Source organism: Equus asinus, chromosome 6 (assembly GCF_041296235.1).
Source record: "Equus asinus isolate D_3611 breed Donkey chromosome 6, EquAss-T2T_v2, whole genome shotgun sequence".
Lineage (NCBI taxonomy): Eukaryota > Metazoa > Chordata > Mammalia > Perissodactyla > Equidae > Equus > Equus asinus.
The window spans coordinates 76,638,336-76,655,418 of record NC_091795.1 but is presented as its reverse complement, the minus strand read 5'-3'; the positions used below and the strand labels follow the sequence as shown (position 1 = coordinate 76,655,418).

General features: G+C 42.3%; 1 protein-coding gene across 16 annotated transcripts in view; it reads right to left on the bottom strand.

Annotated features, from left to right (window-relative positions):
- LOC106847249 (xanthine dehydrogenase/oxidase-like) overlaps nucleotides 1–17,083 on the bottom strand; it is a 73,698-nt gene that overhangs the window by 9,146 nt on the left and 47,469 nt on the right. For 14 of the 16 annotated variants that reach the window (XM_044772197.2, XM_044772199.2, XM_044772198.2 and 11 more), the window contains 9 exons: nucleotides 16,948–17,035; nucleotides 15,636–15,722; nucleotides 11,938–12,129; nucleotides 11,602–11,747; nucleotides 10,726–10,807; nucleotides 10,040–10,135; nucleotides 9,253–9,381; nucleotides 8,525–8,599; nucleotides 26–78 (listed from right to left, as the gene is read on the bottom strand). In XM_044772197.2, the coding sequence (XP_044628132.2) occupies nucleotides 26–78; nucleotides 8,525–8,599; nucleotides 9,253–9,381; nucleotides 10,040–10,135; nucleotides 10,726–10,807; nucleotides 11,602–11,747; nucleotides 11,938–12,129; nucleotides 15,636–15,722; nucleotides 16,948–17,035 (948 nt within the window). Of the gene's footprint in view, nucleotides 1–25; nucleotides 79–8,524; nucleotides 8,600–9,184; nucleotides 9,382–10,039; nucleotides 10,136–10,725; nucleotides 10,808–11,601; nucleotides 11,748–11,937; nucleotides 12,130–15,635; nucleotides 15,723–16,947; nucleotides 17,036–17,083 lie in introns of all 16 variants that reach the window. The other 2 variants (XR_011504114.1, XR_011504115.1) reach the window with 1 other exon arrangement.

Genomic DNA, 17,083 nt, shown 5'->3' with positions numbered 1-17,083 from the left:
TGGGCGAGACCAGCACCATACTTACTTATAAAACCCAGTAGCAGACAAGCTCACTGCATCCTGGTAAGCAGCTATGACCTGAGGAGAGGAAATGGCCATCAGGAAGGGGTAGGTGTGGTTTCCAGAAACCCAGCACTAAGCTTTCATGAGCTCATCCTCCTCCTCTGGAAGTTGATCAACTCCTTCTACTAGTGACTCACTTCCACACCTTACCTCGCATCCTCACTGCCACCTCTGCACTAGGTCCTCATCATCTGAAGCCCAGAAGCCTGTAACAGCCTCATAACTGGTCGTCCTGCCTCAAGTCATCTCTCCACTCTGCCGTGTGGCCCAGTGCAGCCAGAGTGATTATCTTAACATACCACACAGCCCATTTCACTCCCCTGCTCCATGGCTTTCCATGACTCCCCATCACCTATGGAGCAAATGCCTGACATTAAGGACCCCGATCTTCTCTTTGGCTTTATGTAGCACACACATCATTGCCACTCTAGCCAAACGCAAGTGTTAACTTTCTGCCAACCCTTCCATGTCCCCAGACCTTCGTTCACGTGGCTCCTCTGCTATATCTGTCCAAATCCTTTTCTTCCCTCAACAACCGGCTCACACTTGCAACTCCAACCACCTCTTCTCAGTGACTCCCTGCTCTGGCTTTATACAGCAACTCTCTATATTGCTCATTTGATACTTAGCCTGTTAACCTTGAGTTTTTAGTTAGACCTTCCTGTTAATAAAGCTATCCATCTATCTATCCCTTTAAATACATTAATAAGTTTTTTTGGTATCCACAGCACTAGCACAACACTAAGATTTAATTTGTAGTCGATATATCTTACATCATGATCATCGTCAACTACCAACATTTTTACTATGTATCAGTTGCTATAGAGTACTTTGCATGCATTATCTTACTTAATATTCAATACAACCCTATAATGTCAGTACTATTATTATTATTTTATTTTATTATTATTTTTTATTTGAGTTCATAGTAGTTTACATCTTTGTGAAATTTCAGTTGTACATTATTTCTTGTCTATCACCACATAGGTGCTCCCCTTCACCCCCTGTGCCCTCCCCTTATGCCCATTCCCCTGACAACCACTGAACTGTTTTCTTTGTCCATGTGATTATTCATATTCCACATACGAGTGAAATCATCTGATGTTTGTCTTTCTCAGTCTGGCTTATTTCACTTAGCATGATTCCCTCCAGGTCTTTCCATGTTGTTGCAAATGGGATGAATTTTTCATTTTTTTCTGGCTGAGTAGTATTCCATATTGTGTGTGTGCGTGTGTGTGTACATGCTATCTTCTTTATCCAATCATCAATCAATGGGCGTTCAGATAGTTTCCATGTCTTGGCTATTGTGAATAGTGCTGCAGTGAACACAGGGCTGCATATGTTACTTTGGATTGTTGATTTCAAGTTGTTTGAGTAGATACCCAGTAGCGGCACAGCTGAGTCATATGGTAGTTCTATTTTTAGTTTTTTGAGGAATCTCCATACTGTTTTCCATGGTGGCTGCACCAGTTTGCATTCCCACCAGCAGCGTATGAGGGTTCTCTTCTCACCACACCTTCTCCAACATTTGTTATTTATAGTCTTAGTAATTATAGTCATTTTAACAGGCATAAGGTGGTATCTTCGTGTAGTTTTGATTTCCATTTCCCTGATGATTATTGATGGTGAACTTCTTTTCATGTGTTTATTGGCCATCTGTATATATTCTTTGGAATAATGTCTGTTCATATCCTATGCCCATGTTTTGATCGGGCTGTTTGTTGTTTTGTTGTTCAGTTGTGTGAATTCATTATATATTATGGAGATTAACCCCTTATCAGATATATGATTTGCAAAAATTTTCTCCCATTTGGTGGGTTGCCTTTTGGTTTTGATCCTAGTTTCTTTTGCCTTGCAGAAGCTCCTTAGTCTGATGAAATACCACTTGTTTATTTTCTTTTGTTTCCCTTGTCTGAGAGGACGTGGTATTCAAAAGGATCCTTTTAAGTTCAATGTCAAAGAGTGTGCTACCTATATTATCTTCCAGGAGTTTTATGGTTTCAGGTCTTACCTTCAAGTCTTTGATAGATTTGGAGTTTATTTTTCTGTATGGTGTGAGATAATGGTCTACTTTCATTCTTTTGCATGTGGCTGTCCAATTTTCCCAACACCATTTATTGAAGAGACTGTCTTTTCTCCATTGTATGTTCTTGGCACCTTTGTGGAAGATTAGCTGTCCTTATACGTGTGGTTTTCTTTCTGGGCTTTCAGTTCTCTTCCATTGATCTGTGTGCCTGTTTTTGTACCAGTACCACGCTGTTTTGATCACTACGGCTTTGTAGTACATTTTGAAGTCAGGGCTTGTGATGTCTCCAGCTTTGTCCTTTTTTCTTAGGATTGCTTTAGCAATTCGGGGTCTTTGGTTACCCCATATGAATTTTAGGATTCCTTTCTCTGTTTCCATGAAGAATGTCGTTGGGATACTGATTGGGACTGCATTGAAACTGTATATTGCTTTAGGTACTATGGACATTTTAACTATGTTTATTCTTCCAATCCATGTGCATCGAATCTCTTTCCATCCTTTATGTCATTATCTATTTCTTTCAATAATGCCTTATAGTTTTCATTGTATAAGTCCTTCACCTCCTTAGTTAAATTTATTCCTAGGTACTTTATTCTTTTTGTTGCAATTGTAAATGGAATTGTATTCTTGAGTTCTCTTTCTGTAAGTTTGTTATTAGAGTACAGATATGCAACTGATTTTTGCAAGTTGATTTTGTACCCAACAACTTTACTATAGTTGTTAACTACTTCTAATAGTTTTCTGTTGGATTCTTTAGGGTTTTCTATATGTAAGATCCTGTTGTCTGCAAACAGTGAGAGGTTCACTTCTTCACTCCCTATTTGGATTCCTTTTATTCCTTTCTCTTGCCTAATTGCTCTGGCCAAAACCTCCAGTACAATGTTGAATAAGAGTGGTGGTAGTGGGCATCCTTGCCTTGTTCCTGTTCTCAGAGGGATGGTGTTCAGTATTTCCCCATTGAGTATGATATTAGCTGTAGGTTTGTCATATATGGCTTTATTATGTTGAGGTAATTTCCTTCTATTCCCATTTTATTAAGAGTTTTTCTCATAAATGGCTGTTGGATCTTGTCAAACGCTTTCTCTGCATCTATTGAGATGGTCATGTGCTTTTTAGTCCTCATTTTGTTAATGTGGTGTATCACATTGGTTGCTTTGTGGATATTGAACCATCCCTGTGTCCCTGATATAAATCCCACTTGATCATGATGTATGATCTTTTTGATGTATTGCTGTATTCGTGTTGCCAATATTTTGTTGAGGATTTTTGTGTCTATATTCACCAGCAATATTGACCTGTAGTTTTCCTTTTTTTGTGTTGTCCTTGTAAGGTTTTGGTATCAGAGTGATGTTGGCCTCATAGAATGTGTCAGGAAGTGTTCCATCTTCCATAACTTTTTGGAATAGCTTGAGAAGGATAGGTATTAAATCCTCTCTGAATGTTTGGTAGAATTCCCCAAAGAAGCCATCTGGTCCTGGGCTGTTATTGTTTGGGATGCTTTTGATTACTGTTTCAATCTCTTTCCTTATGATTGGTCTATTCAGATTATCTGTTCCTTCTTGATCCAGCTTTGGGAGGTTGTAAGAGTCAAAGACTGTATCCATTTCCTCTAGATTGTCTATTTTTTTGGCATATAGTTTTTCATAAGATTCTTTTATAATTCGTTGTATTTCTGTGGTATCTGTTGTTATTTATCCTCTTTCATTTCTAATTTTGTTTATCTGAGATTTCTCTCTTTTTTTCTTTGTAAGTCTGGCGAGGGGTATGTCAGTTTTATTTATCTTCTCAAAGAACAAGCTCTTTGTTTCATTGATCCTTTGTACTGCCTTTTTTGTTTCAATAGCATTTATTTCTGCTCTGATTTTTAAAATTTCTCTCCTGCTGACTTTGGGCTTTGTTTGTTCTTCTTTTTCTAATTCAGTTAGGTGTAGTTTGATATCGCTTATGTGGGTCTTTTCCTGTTTGTTAAGGTGAGCCTGTATTGTGATGAATTTCCCTCAATACAGCTTTTGCTGCATTTCATATGACTTGGTATGGTATGTTTTCATTTTCATTTGTATCCAAATATTTTTTTTTTAAAGAATGTTCTTTCTTTCTTTATTTTTTTAAATTAAAGAAATTTTTTTTTCCTTTTTTCTCCTCAAAGCCCCCCAGTACGTAGTTGTGCATTTGTAGTTGTGGGTCTTTCTAATTGTGGCATGTGGGATGCCACCTCAGCATGGCTTGATAAGTGGTGCCATGTCTGCTCCAAGGAGTCGAACCGGTGAAACCCTGGGCTGCCGAAGCGGAGCGCATGAATTCAACCACTCAGCCACAGGGCTGGCACCCTGTATCCAAATATTTTTGATTTCTCCTTTAATTTCTTCAATGATCCACTGGTTGTTCAATAGAATGTTGTTTAGTCTCCACATCTTTGTCCCTTTCTCAGCTTTTTTCTTGTAATTAATTTCTAGCTTTATAGCATTGTGATAGAAAAGATGCTTGTTATTATTTCAATCTTCTTAAATTTATTGAGTCTTGCCTTGTTTCCCAACATATGGTATATTCTTGAGAATGTTCCATGTGCACTTGAGAAGAATGTGTATCCTGCTGTTTTGGATGGAGTGTTCTATACATGCCTATTAAGTCCATCTGGTCTAGCTTTTCATTTAATTCCACTGTTTCCTTGTTGATTTTATGTCTGGATGATCTATCCCTTGATGTGGGTGGAGTGTTGAGGTCTGCTACTATTACTGTGTTATTATTAATGTCTTCTTATAGGTTCGTTAACAGTTGCTTTATGTACTTTGGTGCTCTTGTGTTGGATGCATAGATATTTATGTGTTATTTCTTCTTGATGCATTGTCCCTTTGATCATTATATATTGCCCCACTTTGTCTCTCTTTACCTGTCTTATCTTGAAGTCTACTTTGTCTGATATAAGTATTGCAACACCTGCTTTCTTTCATTTGCCATTAGCTTGGAGTACTATCTTCCATCCCTTCACTCTGAGCCTGTGTTTCTCATTGGAGCTGAGATATATTTCCTTGACGCAGCATATTTTCGGGTCTTGTTCTTTAACCCTTTTTGTCACTCTATGTTTTTTTATGGGAGAATTCAATCCATGTACTTTTAGGTTGATTATCAATATATGAGGGCTTAATGCTGCCATTTTATCACTTGTTTTCCAGGTCTCCTGCATTTCCTTTGTTTCTCGTCCTGTGTGTTTTGGTCTACCAATCTAGTTATATAGTTTTTATGATGTGTTTCTTTGTTTTCTCCTTATTTATTATTTGTGTCTCTGTTCTGCTTTTTTTTTTAGTGGTTACCCTGTATTGTATTCAATATCTTGTGGATAAGATAGTCTCTTTCTGATGGCCTCTAATTTCCTTAGACTAAACCAATTCAGTCCCTTTTCTCTTCCTGTCTTATGTTGTTTTTCTCACATCTTATTCCATCTTGTGTTATGAGTTTGTGATTAAAATGACAAGATTATGTTTGTTTTTGGTGTTTTCCTTCCTTTTGTCTTTAATGCTATACTTGAGTATTTGCTATCCTGCTCTGATTCTATCTACCTATTTAACTCCTTACTTCATGCTTTATAACCCCTTTACCCGCCCACCCTTCTTTTTCAGGTATGAAGGCCTTCTTGAGGATTTCTTGTAGGGGACATCTTGTGGCTACAAACTCCCTTAACTTATATTTGTCTGGGGAAGGTTTTATTTCTGCATCATATCTAAAGGATATTTTCACTGGATAGAGTATTCTTGGCTGAAAGTTTTTGTCTTTCAATGATTTGAATATGTCATTCCAGTCTCTCCTAGCCTGTAAGGTTTCTACAGAGAAATATGCTGAAAGCCTGATGGGAGTTCCTTTGTAGGTTATTTCCTTCTGCCTTGCTGCCCTTAGTATTCTTTCTTTGTCATTCAGTTTTGCCAGTTTCACTACTCTATGCCTTGCAGCAGGACTTTTGACATTGACATATTTAAGAGATCTGGCAGCCTCTTCCATGTGAATTTCCTTCCCTAGTTTGGGAAGTTCTGTACTACTCTTTGAACAAGTTTTCTACTCCATTCTCCTTTTCTTCTCCGTCTTGAATACCTATAATTCTTATGTTGCATTTCCTAATTGAGTTGGATATTTCTTGGAGACTTTCTTCATTTCTTTTTAGTTTTAATTCATTTCTCTTTAGTCTTCGTTTCTTTTACTCTCCTCTGTCTGGAGCATTTCAACATGTCTATCTTTGATTATGCTGATACTCTCCTCTGTGATGTCCACTCAAGTGTTCAGGGAATCCACATTTTATTTCTTCCATTGTGTCTTTCATCTCTAATATTTCTGATTGATTCTTCTTTATAGTTTCCATCTCTTTTATGAAGTAGCTCCTGAACTCATTGAATTGTTTCTCTACATTCTCTTTTACCTCATTGAGTTTTTTGATGATAGATATTTTGAATTCTTTGTCATTTAGATTACATATTTCTATGTCCTCAGGACTGCTTTCTGGGTACTTCTCATTTTCTCTCTGGTCTGGAGATCTAATATAATGTTTGATATTGGTAGAGCGAGTGGCTCTCTTCTTTAGCATGTTGGCATTATTTGGCCACAGTTACTGTCTATTGCCACTGGGTGGGAGTCAAGAGCCACGTATTCTGAGCCCTCTGCTTTCAGCCGAAATCCTAGGGGCTGGAGCCGCACTGAGCAGGTGGGAGGAGGGGAGATTTCTTCTGCATGCTCTCAGGGTTTTCTCCCTCTGCTCTCACTATCTGCTCTCCTGGGTGTTGGCTGATGGGTCACCCCCCCGTGGAAGATTTTGCCCTGGTAGAGAGCTTTCCTGTAGGCTGCAAGGCCCCTGGGAGTCCTTGGTGTTCCCACGAATGAATGTTCCCTCCCCTGTTTCTTTTCACTTGGAGGCCTCCCACGGTTCCTGATCACAGTCTTTAAGGGGAAGAAGTGAAGATTTCTGTTACCCTGTTCCACCTCCTCCAAGGGGGGCTCCAGTCTCTCCGCCCTCCAGCATATGGCTGCCTAGGTCTCTCTGACGTTTTCTGTGTTCTGTTAGGTTGTCCTCTGTTATATTATGGATTTTTGTTGTTGTTGTAAATTGGAGGGGAAAGATTTCTGAGAGACCTCACTCTGCCAGGATGCTGACATAACCTCCAATATCAGTACTATTATTATCTTCATTTTACATATGAGAAAACTAAGGCTTAGAGAAAGAATTTCTCTAGGATCCTTACCATGTATATATCTGGTACAAATATATACATATATGGTGGTGGTGGTGATAATGGCACGTTTTTCAGTGTAGTACAAACAGTGAAGAGATTAGATGCCTGTCATCTCCTGATCACACCTTTTTGGTAATGGCCTCTGTTGGGGTTTCCTGCTTATAAGGAATGTTGGATTACATGGTCAGTTATTGAGGACAACGCTCAGTTCAACAGATTGTAAAGTCTTGATCTATAAAGTTCAACAGATTGTAATGTTGAAAACATTATCATTGCCCGACAAATCCATGCTAAAATTCAAACTACAAAAACCAATCAACATTCATGTGGTATTTATGTGGGTGGTATCTATGAGTGTGGGAAGGGAAGTAGAGGTCATGGGAGGCATAGTAAGATGAGGGCGTCTGAGAAAAATAGCTTATTTTCTTTGAATCTATTGAGGGAGACTTGCACTGTCTGAGCTGGGCTGTATGCAGGCACATTTTGTGCGTTACTATTGTGCCCAGTTCTGCCATTCCAACAGGAGGGAGACAGTGAAGCAGGGCTGCCACGGATATTTCTGCTTGTTGGAGGAACTGAAGCCTCCCACCTCAGAGAGACTTCCTTGCAGCATCCCTGTGAGAGTTCCTGACATGCAGGCCCCCAAAGGAGAAATCAGAGAACTGGACTCATCCTTACTCTGTATGGTTCTTGTTGTGTCACTCCTAAAGTCACAGTCATGATATAACCTCTTGGGCAATGCCTTTTCCCTGCTTTCTCACAGATGGAATCTCAGTGGACCCAGACTCCAGAGCTTGATAGGGGGAGATGTTGCTGGGGCAGCCCTATGAGAGAAGGAAGTTTGAAGAAAACCAGGCTCATTGAAACTGGATGAGCTGGGTGTAGGACCAGGCCAAGTGAGCCAAGACTTCACAGTGAAGCATATTCAGCAGTCACCTCCACCTTCTCAGGCTCAGGACTAGCCAGCCCACAAATCCCTCAGGGTTACCAAGATCCTGGATCAAAAATTTTCCTCAACTGACTCCCCTTAACTATGAAAACTGTAGAGAAAGGGAGACCAGCAAGGTTGAGCATTTACTTGCCCCGTGAAATCATAGACCACCTCAACTTCTCTTTGCCTGAGTGACTAGATCATGACCTCCTATTCCTGCTGGAGTCAGGACAGAAGCTCTGCTCTTAATCCCCATCTCATCTGCAAAAGGAACATGGATCAACTCAGACTTACCCAGTCTTCCCAGGAGCCACTAGGATTCTTTCTCTTGAAGGGTTCCAGCCTTTTCAGGATGGTCTGACACGCTTCCTAAAGAACACATCCATCACACACCAGACACATAAATCCTCTGCATTCCCCGGCCCAGGTACCCTGGGGGCCTCAGCAAGGCTATGTCCTAGTAACGGTGCTCCCAGGGTGTCACTACTTGGTACCCTCTCAAGAATGACAGAGGCCCAGGGTGGAAGCTAAAGGACGCTACCAAAGGGACCAACACTGGCCTTTGCTTGGAGAGCACTTCCTGACCCAGTTCTCAGGCTGACAGACAGTGAAATGTTTGAGGGATCCTAAGGAGGTACTTCTCCCATCAAACCCCTTCATTAGATTACATCCTCCACGTGGGAGGAGAAGCCAGTCGGTCTTAACTGGCCAACCCCACAGTTGAATTCCAATTTTGGTCCATTGTCTTATGGCCAGTTCTAACAGCAGGGAGTATGTCTTCATAGCACCCCCTGCATTCCTTCCAACTCTCCTCCCCGTCCTACCCTCAGAAGTGATTATAGTTCTTCAGCCTCTCTTTTAGCTTGGTGTTTGGAGGAACAGCATTCTCCTGGATAAGAGAGCCACAGGCATGGCCACAGCCAAAGAGCCTGCAGGGGCCATTCCAGCTCCCACCTGGGGGACCCTCCAGGCCCAAAGCCCTGGGCTGGCCCTCTGCTCTGCCGGCTCCTGAGGCTCCTTACGTAGACGGCCTGTCCGTTGAGGTCAGTGCTGACTGAGGCGGCTGTGGGAGAGGTGTTGGGCACGGTATTAGTGCTTGTCTCGCTGATGTAAATCTTAGAGGTGGGGATTTTCAGAGCTCTGCTGGCCACCTGCCAAGAGAGACGACATCACACTCTGGGGAAGGGGTTAGCATGGGGCTCGTCTGCCTTCTCCCCAAGATGGGATTCAGGTTCACTGTTACAAGCAAGAAAATAATTTTATAAACTATAATTCTACTGAGACTGGGATGTTCTCACATCTGTTTGAATTTGAAGCAGCAATTTTTATGGAGTGATTTCAGTGCATAAAATATTCAAAACCCAATGGTGACTAACAGTGCCTTTTTAAGCTAACCTTGGCTTTTTACAAAATCCAATTTGGCCAGTCCCATGAGCCAAGCAGGTATGCCGACTCTGACCCAGCTCCATCCTCCCAGCTCCACTGTAAAGAGTCTCATGTGTGTGCAGAACTAGCTACCTTTATGCACACAACACACCCACCTTACACACAGTCACAGAACCCTAGAGTGTTGGTAACATAAGTGACCTCAGAGATCACCTGGCCAACCTCTTTCCACAGATGAGAAAACTAAGCCAAGAAAGGGAGCAGACTTGCCCAAGGTCACATGTAGATGAGCAGCAGGGCCAGGGCCAGAGCTTAGGCCTGCTTCGGCTTCTGGTATATCCCACCACTGTGTTTGTCACAGCATCTTCCCTCACACAGACACCATGGAGTCAGAGAGGACTCCCACAGCCCCAGGCTGCTCACCTGGACCATCTTGGTGTGAAGGCCTTGGCCCATCTCAGTGCCCCCATGGGTCAGCAGCACAGAGCCATCTGTGTACACATGAATCAGGGCTCCTGCCTAAGGGAAGAGAAGGATGCCAGACACAAAATTTGGTACATGCTAACTCAGCTTAGGGCTTGGGACCAAAGGTTCTTGGCCCCAGGAAAAAAAAGAAAACCAGCAGCAACATTTTGGATATAAACCCAGGCAGAAATCAGAGCAGTATAGATCTCATGATTTAATCATGTAGCTCTTCAGGAGTTTGCAAAACTTTTTCATCTCTCTCTGTCTGACTCACATTCTCATAGGGAGATAGGTCAAATATCTTGTTCACATTCTCATAGGGAGATAGGTCAAATATCTTTGTCCTCACTCTATAGATGAAGAAATGGGATCAGAAAGGCACCGTAACTGCCCTTAGTCCTACAGTCAGGAGGAGTTAGAACTAGAAGTTGACCCCACATCTCAGAGTCCCATGCTGTTCTCATTGTCCCATGACATATGGGACAAACAGGGATATGCGAGTTCAACTTCCGTTTTAACAGCAAAGAGCTCCTCTAGGCAGCTCTGTTACCAGTGACAATGGGCTTTCCATGCAACACTACAAACAGAGGGGGAAATGGAGCCCCAGTCCAGTGGGGATGGACAAAATCATATAAAGCAATTACCTGATTCAGAAAATTAACTGTGAAGCTTACTCCAAACTTGGTAGGAACTATGCACAATCCTCTCTTTTTCCAACAATTCTCCCTGGAGAAAAAGTCACATTCTTACCATATTTGTGTTCAAAAGGTCATATTTTCAGTCAACACCTTTGTAAAACAGGAAGAAGTCACCCTCGGTGCTGCCCATATAGCCCTTGTTATCACTGAGTTGTGCCCCAATTACGGAGATAAAATGAGAAAGGCAGGAATTTGGGTTCTGAGTCCTTCAGTGCAGCTGCATCAGGGCCCACCCTTGAGAGAACCAGCTTTAAAGTATCATCACTCTTCTTCCCTGAGTGGAATTCGGCTCCGGTCAGAGTGCCCCGGTGACCTTGGACGGTGATTGTCCCAGGGAGGAACTGTGGTTCGCTGATGAGAATGACAGCACTTTCACTGTGCTTTGTATTTGGTTTTCTGAGCAACTCAGTGAGGAAGACAGAGCCAGCATAATCATCCCCACTGTGCAGATGGGGGTCCAGGGAGATGGAGTGGCTGCCATGGTCACATTCACAGAGTAGTGTCAGAGCTGGCGCATAACTGTGATGTTCTCAGACCTGGGCTGATGTTCGCTAGAACACGGTGTGCCCGGAAGGAGACAAACGTGTAAAGATGAGCCACACTGATGGGCTATCATGCTCAGTGCTGTGAGCCCACCTGCCCCAGGCTGAAGGTCATTTCAGGATCTTAAAGAGATGGCTGTGAACAAGTTGGTAAACTCAGCAGCTTTGTAAGTTATCCATTAAACTACTAGCTTCATATTTTGAGTTCAAGAAAAAGGCTGTAGAACATGAAACCCCAGAGAGCACCAGAACGTCAGACTCCTCCCCGCTCAGCACGTACTTGTTGAACTTGTCAATCTCACTCTTCCGGGCATGATACTGGGAGCTTGCCAGGCATTCATCCCAGCACCTGGTCAAGGTGAACCCCTCGAGCTTCTGGTTGAAGTGTGTCAGGTCCCCTTCCTTGTACATGTTCTTCCTCCGCACCTTCCCAAGGAGAGAGACACTGAGGCCCAGTCAGTGGCAAGAGATGAGGGGGGCAAATCCTAAAGTCAACCTTCCAGACCCCTCAACAGCCCCTGCTCATCCTCTGCCCCCATGGGAGATACCCAAGATATACTGTCCCCTCAAAGTAGGCTAACCCACTCTGACTTGTGCCACCAAATTCCCAGCTTACTTCCTCTGCAGGCAGCCCACAGGTCACCGCAATTTCGCTCATCCAATGCTCAGCAATGAGCATCCCCTGGGGCCGCCCAAATCCCCGGAAGGCCGTGTTGGAGGGCAGGTTGGTCTTGCACAGCCACCCAGTGCCCCGGATGTTGGGGATTTTGTAGCCGTTGTCCATGTGTAATAGAGTTTGTTGCATTATCTGGAGCCGAGGTGAGAGTGGGAGAGAACACTGTGTTGACTTCATTGGCTCCTCAAAATAGAGATTTCAAGGGCTGCACCCATCCCTGCCTTTCCCAGCCCCACTGTGAACTGCTATTACTCAGGCCCAAATTATTTCTTCCCTGGGATATTGCAAGAGCCTCCTTACTGTGCTCCTGGCCTTCAGTGCCTCCTCCCTCCATCCCTGTCTCGTACTAAAATCTAAGGTCATATCAGGTCAAGCACTTGCTTAAAAACGGCACTTATTATCTCCAAAGTCCATATGTCTTTAAGCATGGAATTCCAGACACTTTTGGACCTTTCCTTGATGTATTTTTTTGATCCTGTTTTCTGACTGCATGTTACTCTCACCTGTAACGCCCCTCCTCACCTGACCCACCTACTAAAGTCCTCATTCAGCAACTCCATGGGGAAACCCTCCTAGACTCTCTAGTTGGAACTGATCACTAGCCTCTAAAAAAGGTGACTTTATTAATTTTAAATTAGCTTTTATTCCCATTAAAGTTGTACTAGAAATAGTTTGGAGTCAAATGCCTCCATAAGTCGTGTTGTGCAAAACAGCAGCCCCCTCCTTTTCCCTTCCTTCCGCTCCCCAGAGGCAACCACTCATTCTTCATCAGCTATTTACATTAACTTCCACATGTCTAAACAATGTGTTTATGTTGCCACTTCTCGTTTTGTCCAGTTTTAGACTCTTATATTGTTTTCCCCTTATGGAAAAGGAGAATTTAGTTCCTACCTAACCCCTTTCCCTGCATACACATCAGCTTCCCACATAGTTATATTTTGATCTGATCACTAGTCACTTTAATATCAGAATTCTGTAAACATTACTTATAGGTGAACCATATAGTTGTACTATGATTACTTCTCTTTCTTGATAGCATTTTTCCTCCTGGAGTTAATATTATCTTTATTTTTTCATTTGCTTAATCTTCTATGCACTTATTACCAAGTCAACTTAAAGTTTTCCCCAGTTCAAAAAATCTGCTCTCAACATGTTCAAATATATTAGATTTTCTATCAGTTTTGTCTTTTTGAAGAAATCCTTCCTGAAGCCTTCTGGCCTACTCCAATTTAAATTGGCTGCCCTTGGATTTTCCGCTCACATTGATCCTGGGGATTCCTCTTGCCTCTCTCCATACTGAATCTCCTATTCCTAGATCCCATGTCTTCCCCTTTCTTGGTTCTACACTCTCATTTTGTTGAAACACATCCTTCCATAGCTTCTTTACAAAGAGTACGTAGACAGGAATATTTTTGAGAACTTGCATGTCTGAAATGTCTTTATTCTACTCTAACCCTTAATTAATGATTTGGCTGCATATAGAATTCTAGGTTTAAAATACATTTCCCAGTTTCCCACCGCATTTTGAAGGCATTTTACTAATTCATTCTAGCTCCCCAGTATTGAGAACTCCAATCAATGCTTTTCCAAGTGTTGGAATGAGCTCTGTTTTTTTCCTCCCTGAAAATCGTAAAATCTTCTCTGTCCCCAGGTTTCTAAAATTTCACGATGATGTAAATTAGCAGAGGTTCATTTTCCTTCATTGTGCTGGTTACTGGAAGGGCTCTTTTAATCTCAAAATGTGCGTTTGTCAGTTTTGGGAAATTCCTTAAATTACTTACTGATAGCTTTGTCCTCTGTCTTTTTTCCATTCTTTCTTTCTGAAACTTCTATTACTTGCATCTCCTGGATGGGACCTCCAATTATGTTATATTTTCTCTCCTATTTTTCCACATTGTTTTCTTTGTTGGGAAGAGCTCCTCAAGTTTCTTTCACCTCTTCTGCTTTCACAGTTTTAATTCACAAGACTTCATTTTTATTCTCCGACTGTTCTATTTTTATAGCATCCTGGTCTTTCTCTAAGGTGTAATGTCTCAGCTCTCTGATGAGATAAACGATAGTTTCTATTTGTGGGTTTCATTTTGGATTTAGTTTACTTCCCCACAGGTTTCTTTTCGCATCTTTGATTATTTCAGTCTTAGTCATCCTAGATGGTTTTTATATGTCTCAATTCCTTCCATTTCTGCTTTCCCTTAGCACTTTCTCAACTTGTACTTCTATTTCATTTTGTCTTTTATTATCTATCTGTCTCCCCCACCATACTGTGAATGTCTTGAGGGCAGAAACAATGCCATGTTCTTCTTCATGTTCCCACCCTAGGCACATAATAAATACTTGCTGGATTGAATTAAAAAGCTTGTAAGATCTTTTGGGACAAGTACTAGATCTTTTTCAACCTGATTTTTCCTACAGCACCAAGAAGCAAGTGTTATAAACAGTGAGAATACTAGAAATGTTTCATTTCTGGAGCAGTTTTTACCCAAGATCTGAAGTGTGAAGTTTCCTAACTGAGCCAATGAGAGATCCCCTCGCAGGGGGACAACGGGAACTCTGCTTGTGCTGAAATGCTTGATTTTACAACAGGAATCTATGTGTATGTAACTAGTATGGCTATAAAACTGAGATTTAAAAAACTTTAAAAAGTAGTACCACCAAGGTAACTTTGTTAATTTTCAAACTTGACAAAAATATATGCCTCCACAAGACTCGTATGAGAATGTTCAAAGCAGATTATCCACAAAAACTAAAAACTGGAAACAACCCAAATGTCCACAGAGTGGCGAATGGAAAATAAAATATGGTCTATCCATACAAGGGGATATTCTTCATCAGTAAAAAGGAATGAAGGACTATACGTGCTATGACATGGATTAACCTCAAAACACTATTCTGAGAAAAAAAAGCCAGACACAAAGCTTACATAAGGTATGATTCTATTTACATGAACAGACCACACAAAATGAAAATCTATTAAGACAGAAAGTAGATTAGTGGTTGTCTGGGTCTGGGGGTTGGGAACAGGAGTGACTGCAAATGGACACAAGAGATCATTTTGGCTGATGGAAATGTTCCAAAACTGGATTGGGATAATGGTTGTATGACCCTAAATTTACTAAAAACGATTAAATTGTATACTTCAGATGGGTGAGCTTTATACCATGAAAAGTATACTTCAATGAAATAGTTAAAAAAAATTTCAACTCATCAACTCAAATTTTAAATAATTTGTAATGTAGGAAATGACAATGTGTGCCCACCTCAATCTCATCCAATCACTATTTGGTGTATGTTCTTTCACACATTTTCCCTGCATATCGTTTTATATATATATATATATAAAACTACTATTACATTCATACACACACAGTATCACCATGCTGTACATAAAGTTTTGTAACTAACTTTGCGTGCTTAGCAAGAATGGGAAGGACGAGTTTCTAATCAGAGAAGTAATAGGATCATATCTGTGCTGTGGAGATTAACCAAGGATGGAGAACCCAAGTGGGATCCATTTTGGAGACTACTGCAACAGTAACAGGCAAGAAATGAGGAGGACTGTACTCATACGTGCGAACAAGCTGTAGGGTGTGCCCTTGACCTCCCGGTCACCCCGGGATGCAGGGGCGGGTCCTACTTACAGCCTCAGAGAGATCAAGGGTGTTCCCAGCATTGCTGTAGTGATCCACCTCCAGAGCCACAATCCTCCCAGTCTTCATGAAGCCAACCTGCCAAAAAGGCGAGGGATTTCTCCACAGTCCCCTCCTCTGCCTATCTCTAATCCTTTCCTCCCACCTACGCTACCTGGAGGAAACGGAAAGAGCAGGACATCGCACCACGAAAACAAGGTGAACTTAACGGGTGGAGAAGAGAGGACCTGACATCTCCCCAGTGGCACACCCCTGGATCCTCACCTCTGGACACCTTCTCCCCAGCCTCCTCCTTCTTTCTACCTACTCCTGGCTTCTGGTTCTACCAGAGAGAGTGAGAAGGTAGAAAAGGGGATGCTGGTCATGAAAGAGCAGGGAGCAGGGCTGGGAAGAGAAACGAGGAAAGATGCTGGAGGCTCCCCTCACAGCTTTTGGCCAGCAAACAATAAAAGTAACACTTTGCACGAGCACGAATGTGCTTTCACACCCCTGACCTTATGTAACCATCAAGACAAACCCTACAGGCCACTTCATAAGTGAGGAAATGGACCCCAAAAGACCAAGTTACTTTCTTCAAGCCCACTAAAACAGGGGAATGGGAGAAATAGAATCCATTTTGGGGAGTTAAATCATGAAACAAAGTCAGAGTAGGTCAAAGGGGAGATTTTCAAAGCCAGCTCCTTGAGAGAGAGGGCTCCCAGGTTTATAGAGCTGCACGGGACCTGTAAGGTTATACTGGTGTGAACAGAGAAGGAGCACATGGTCAGAACAGGAACTGATCATCCACAAAAGCCCAGAAAAGGGACTGTCGCACAGGGAAATTGGGCAGTGTCCAGCCACACACAGTCTGGCAGGGCAGCTGCCCACCCCAACAATGTGTGCCTGTCCGGGCCCCTGGAAAGTATTATTCCTCATTGTAAATTACCAAGTGGTCATTCTGATTTTTACATCAGACCATCAACACACTAACACTATGTCATCCTGCAGGATGGATTTGCCCCAGGTCTGAAGAAAAATCATGTTTCTGAGCCTGAGGGGAATAAGACCAGATGTGAATCACAGCAAACTCACAAAAGGGATGAATGCCACCCTGCGACATTGCTTAGGAGCCAGCTTCCCCCAGCATCACCCCTCTAAGCTGCTGTTGGCTGGTTTGAATTTCTCTCATCGCTATTTCTTCTTTGCACTTGTACAGATAGTCATGAAAAAACTCAGAGTACATCCCAGAATCCCTGGGTCTTCATCCCCAGTTTCCTAACGAGATGGCATTGCCCACCCTGGCACAGCCCACGACATCTAGAACCTTGTATCTGGCCAAGAAAGGATGTCTGCCGCCGGTTATCAGCATGTCCTCGTCACGATCCAGCATGCAGCGCACAGGGCAGCCAGTCCTGAGGGAGGCATCAGAGGGTGAGAGACCTGGGAATCTCTACACCAGC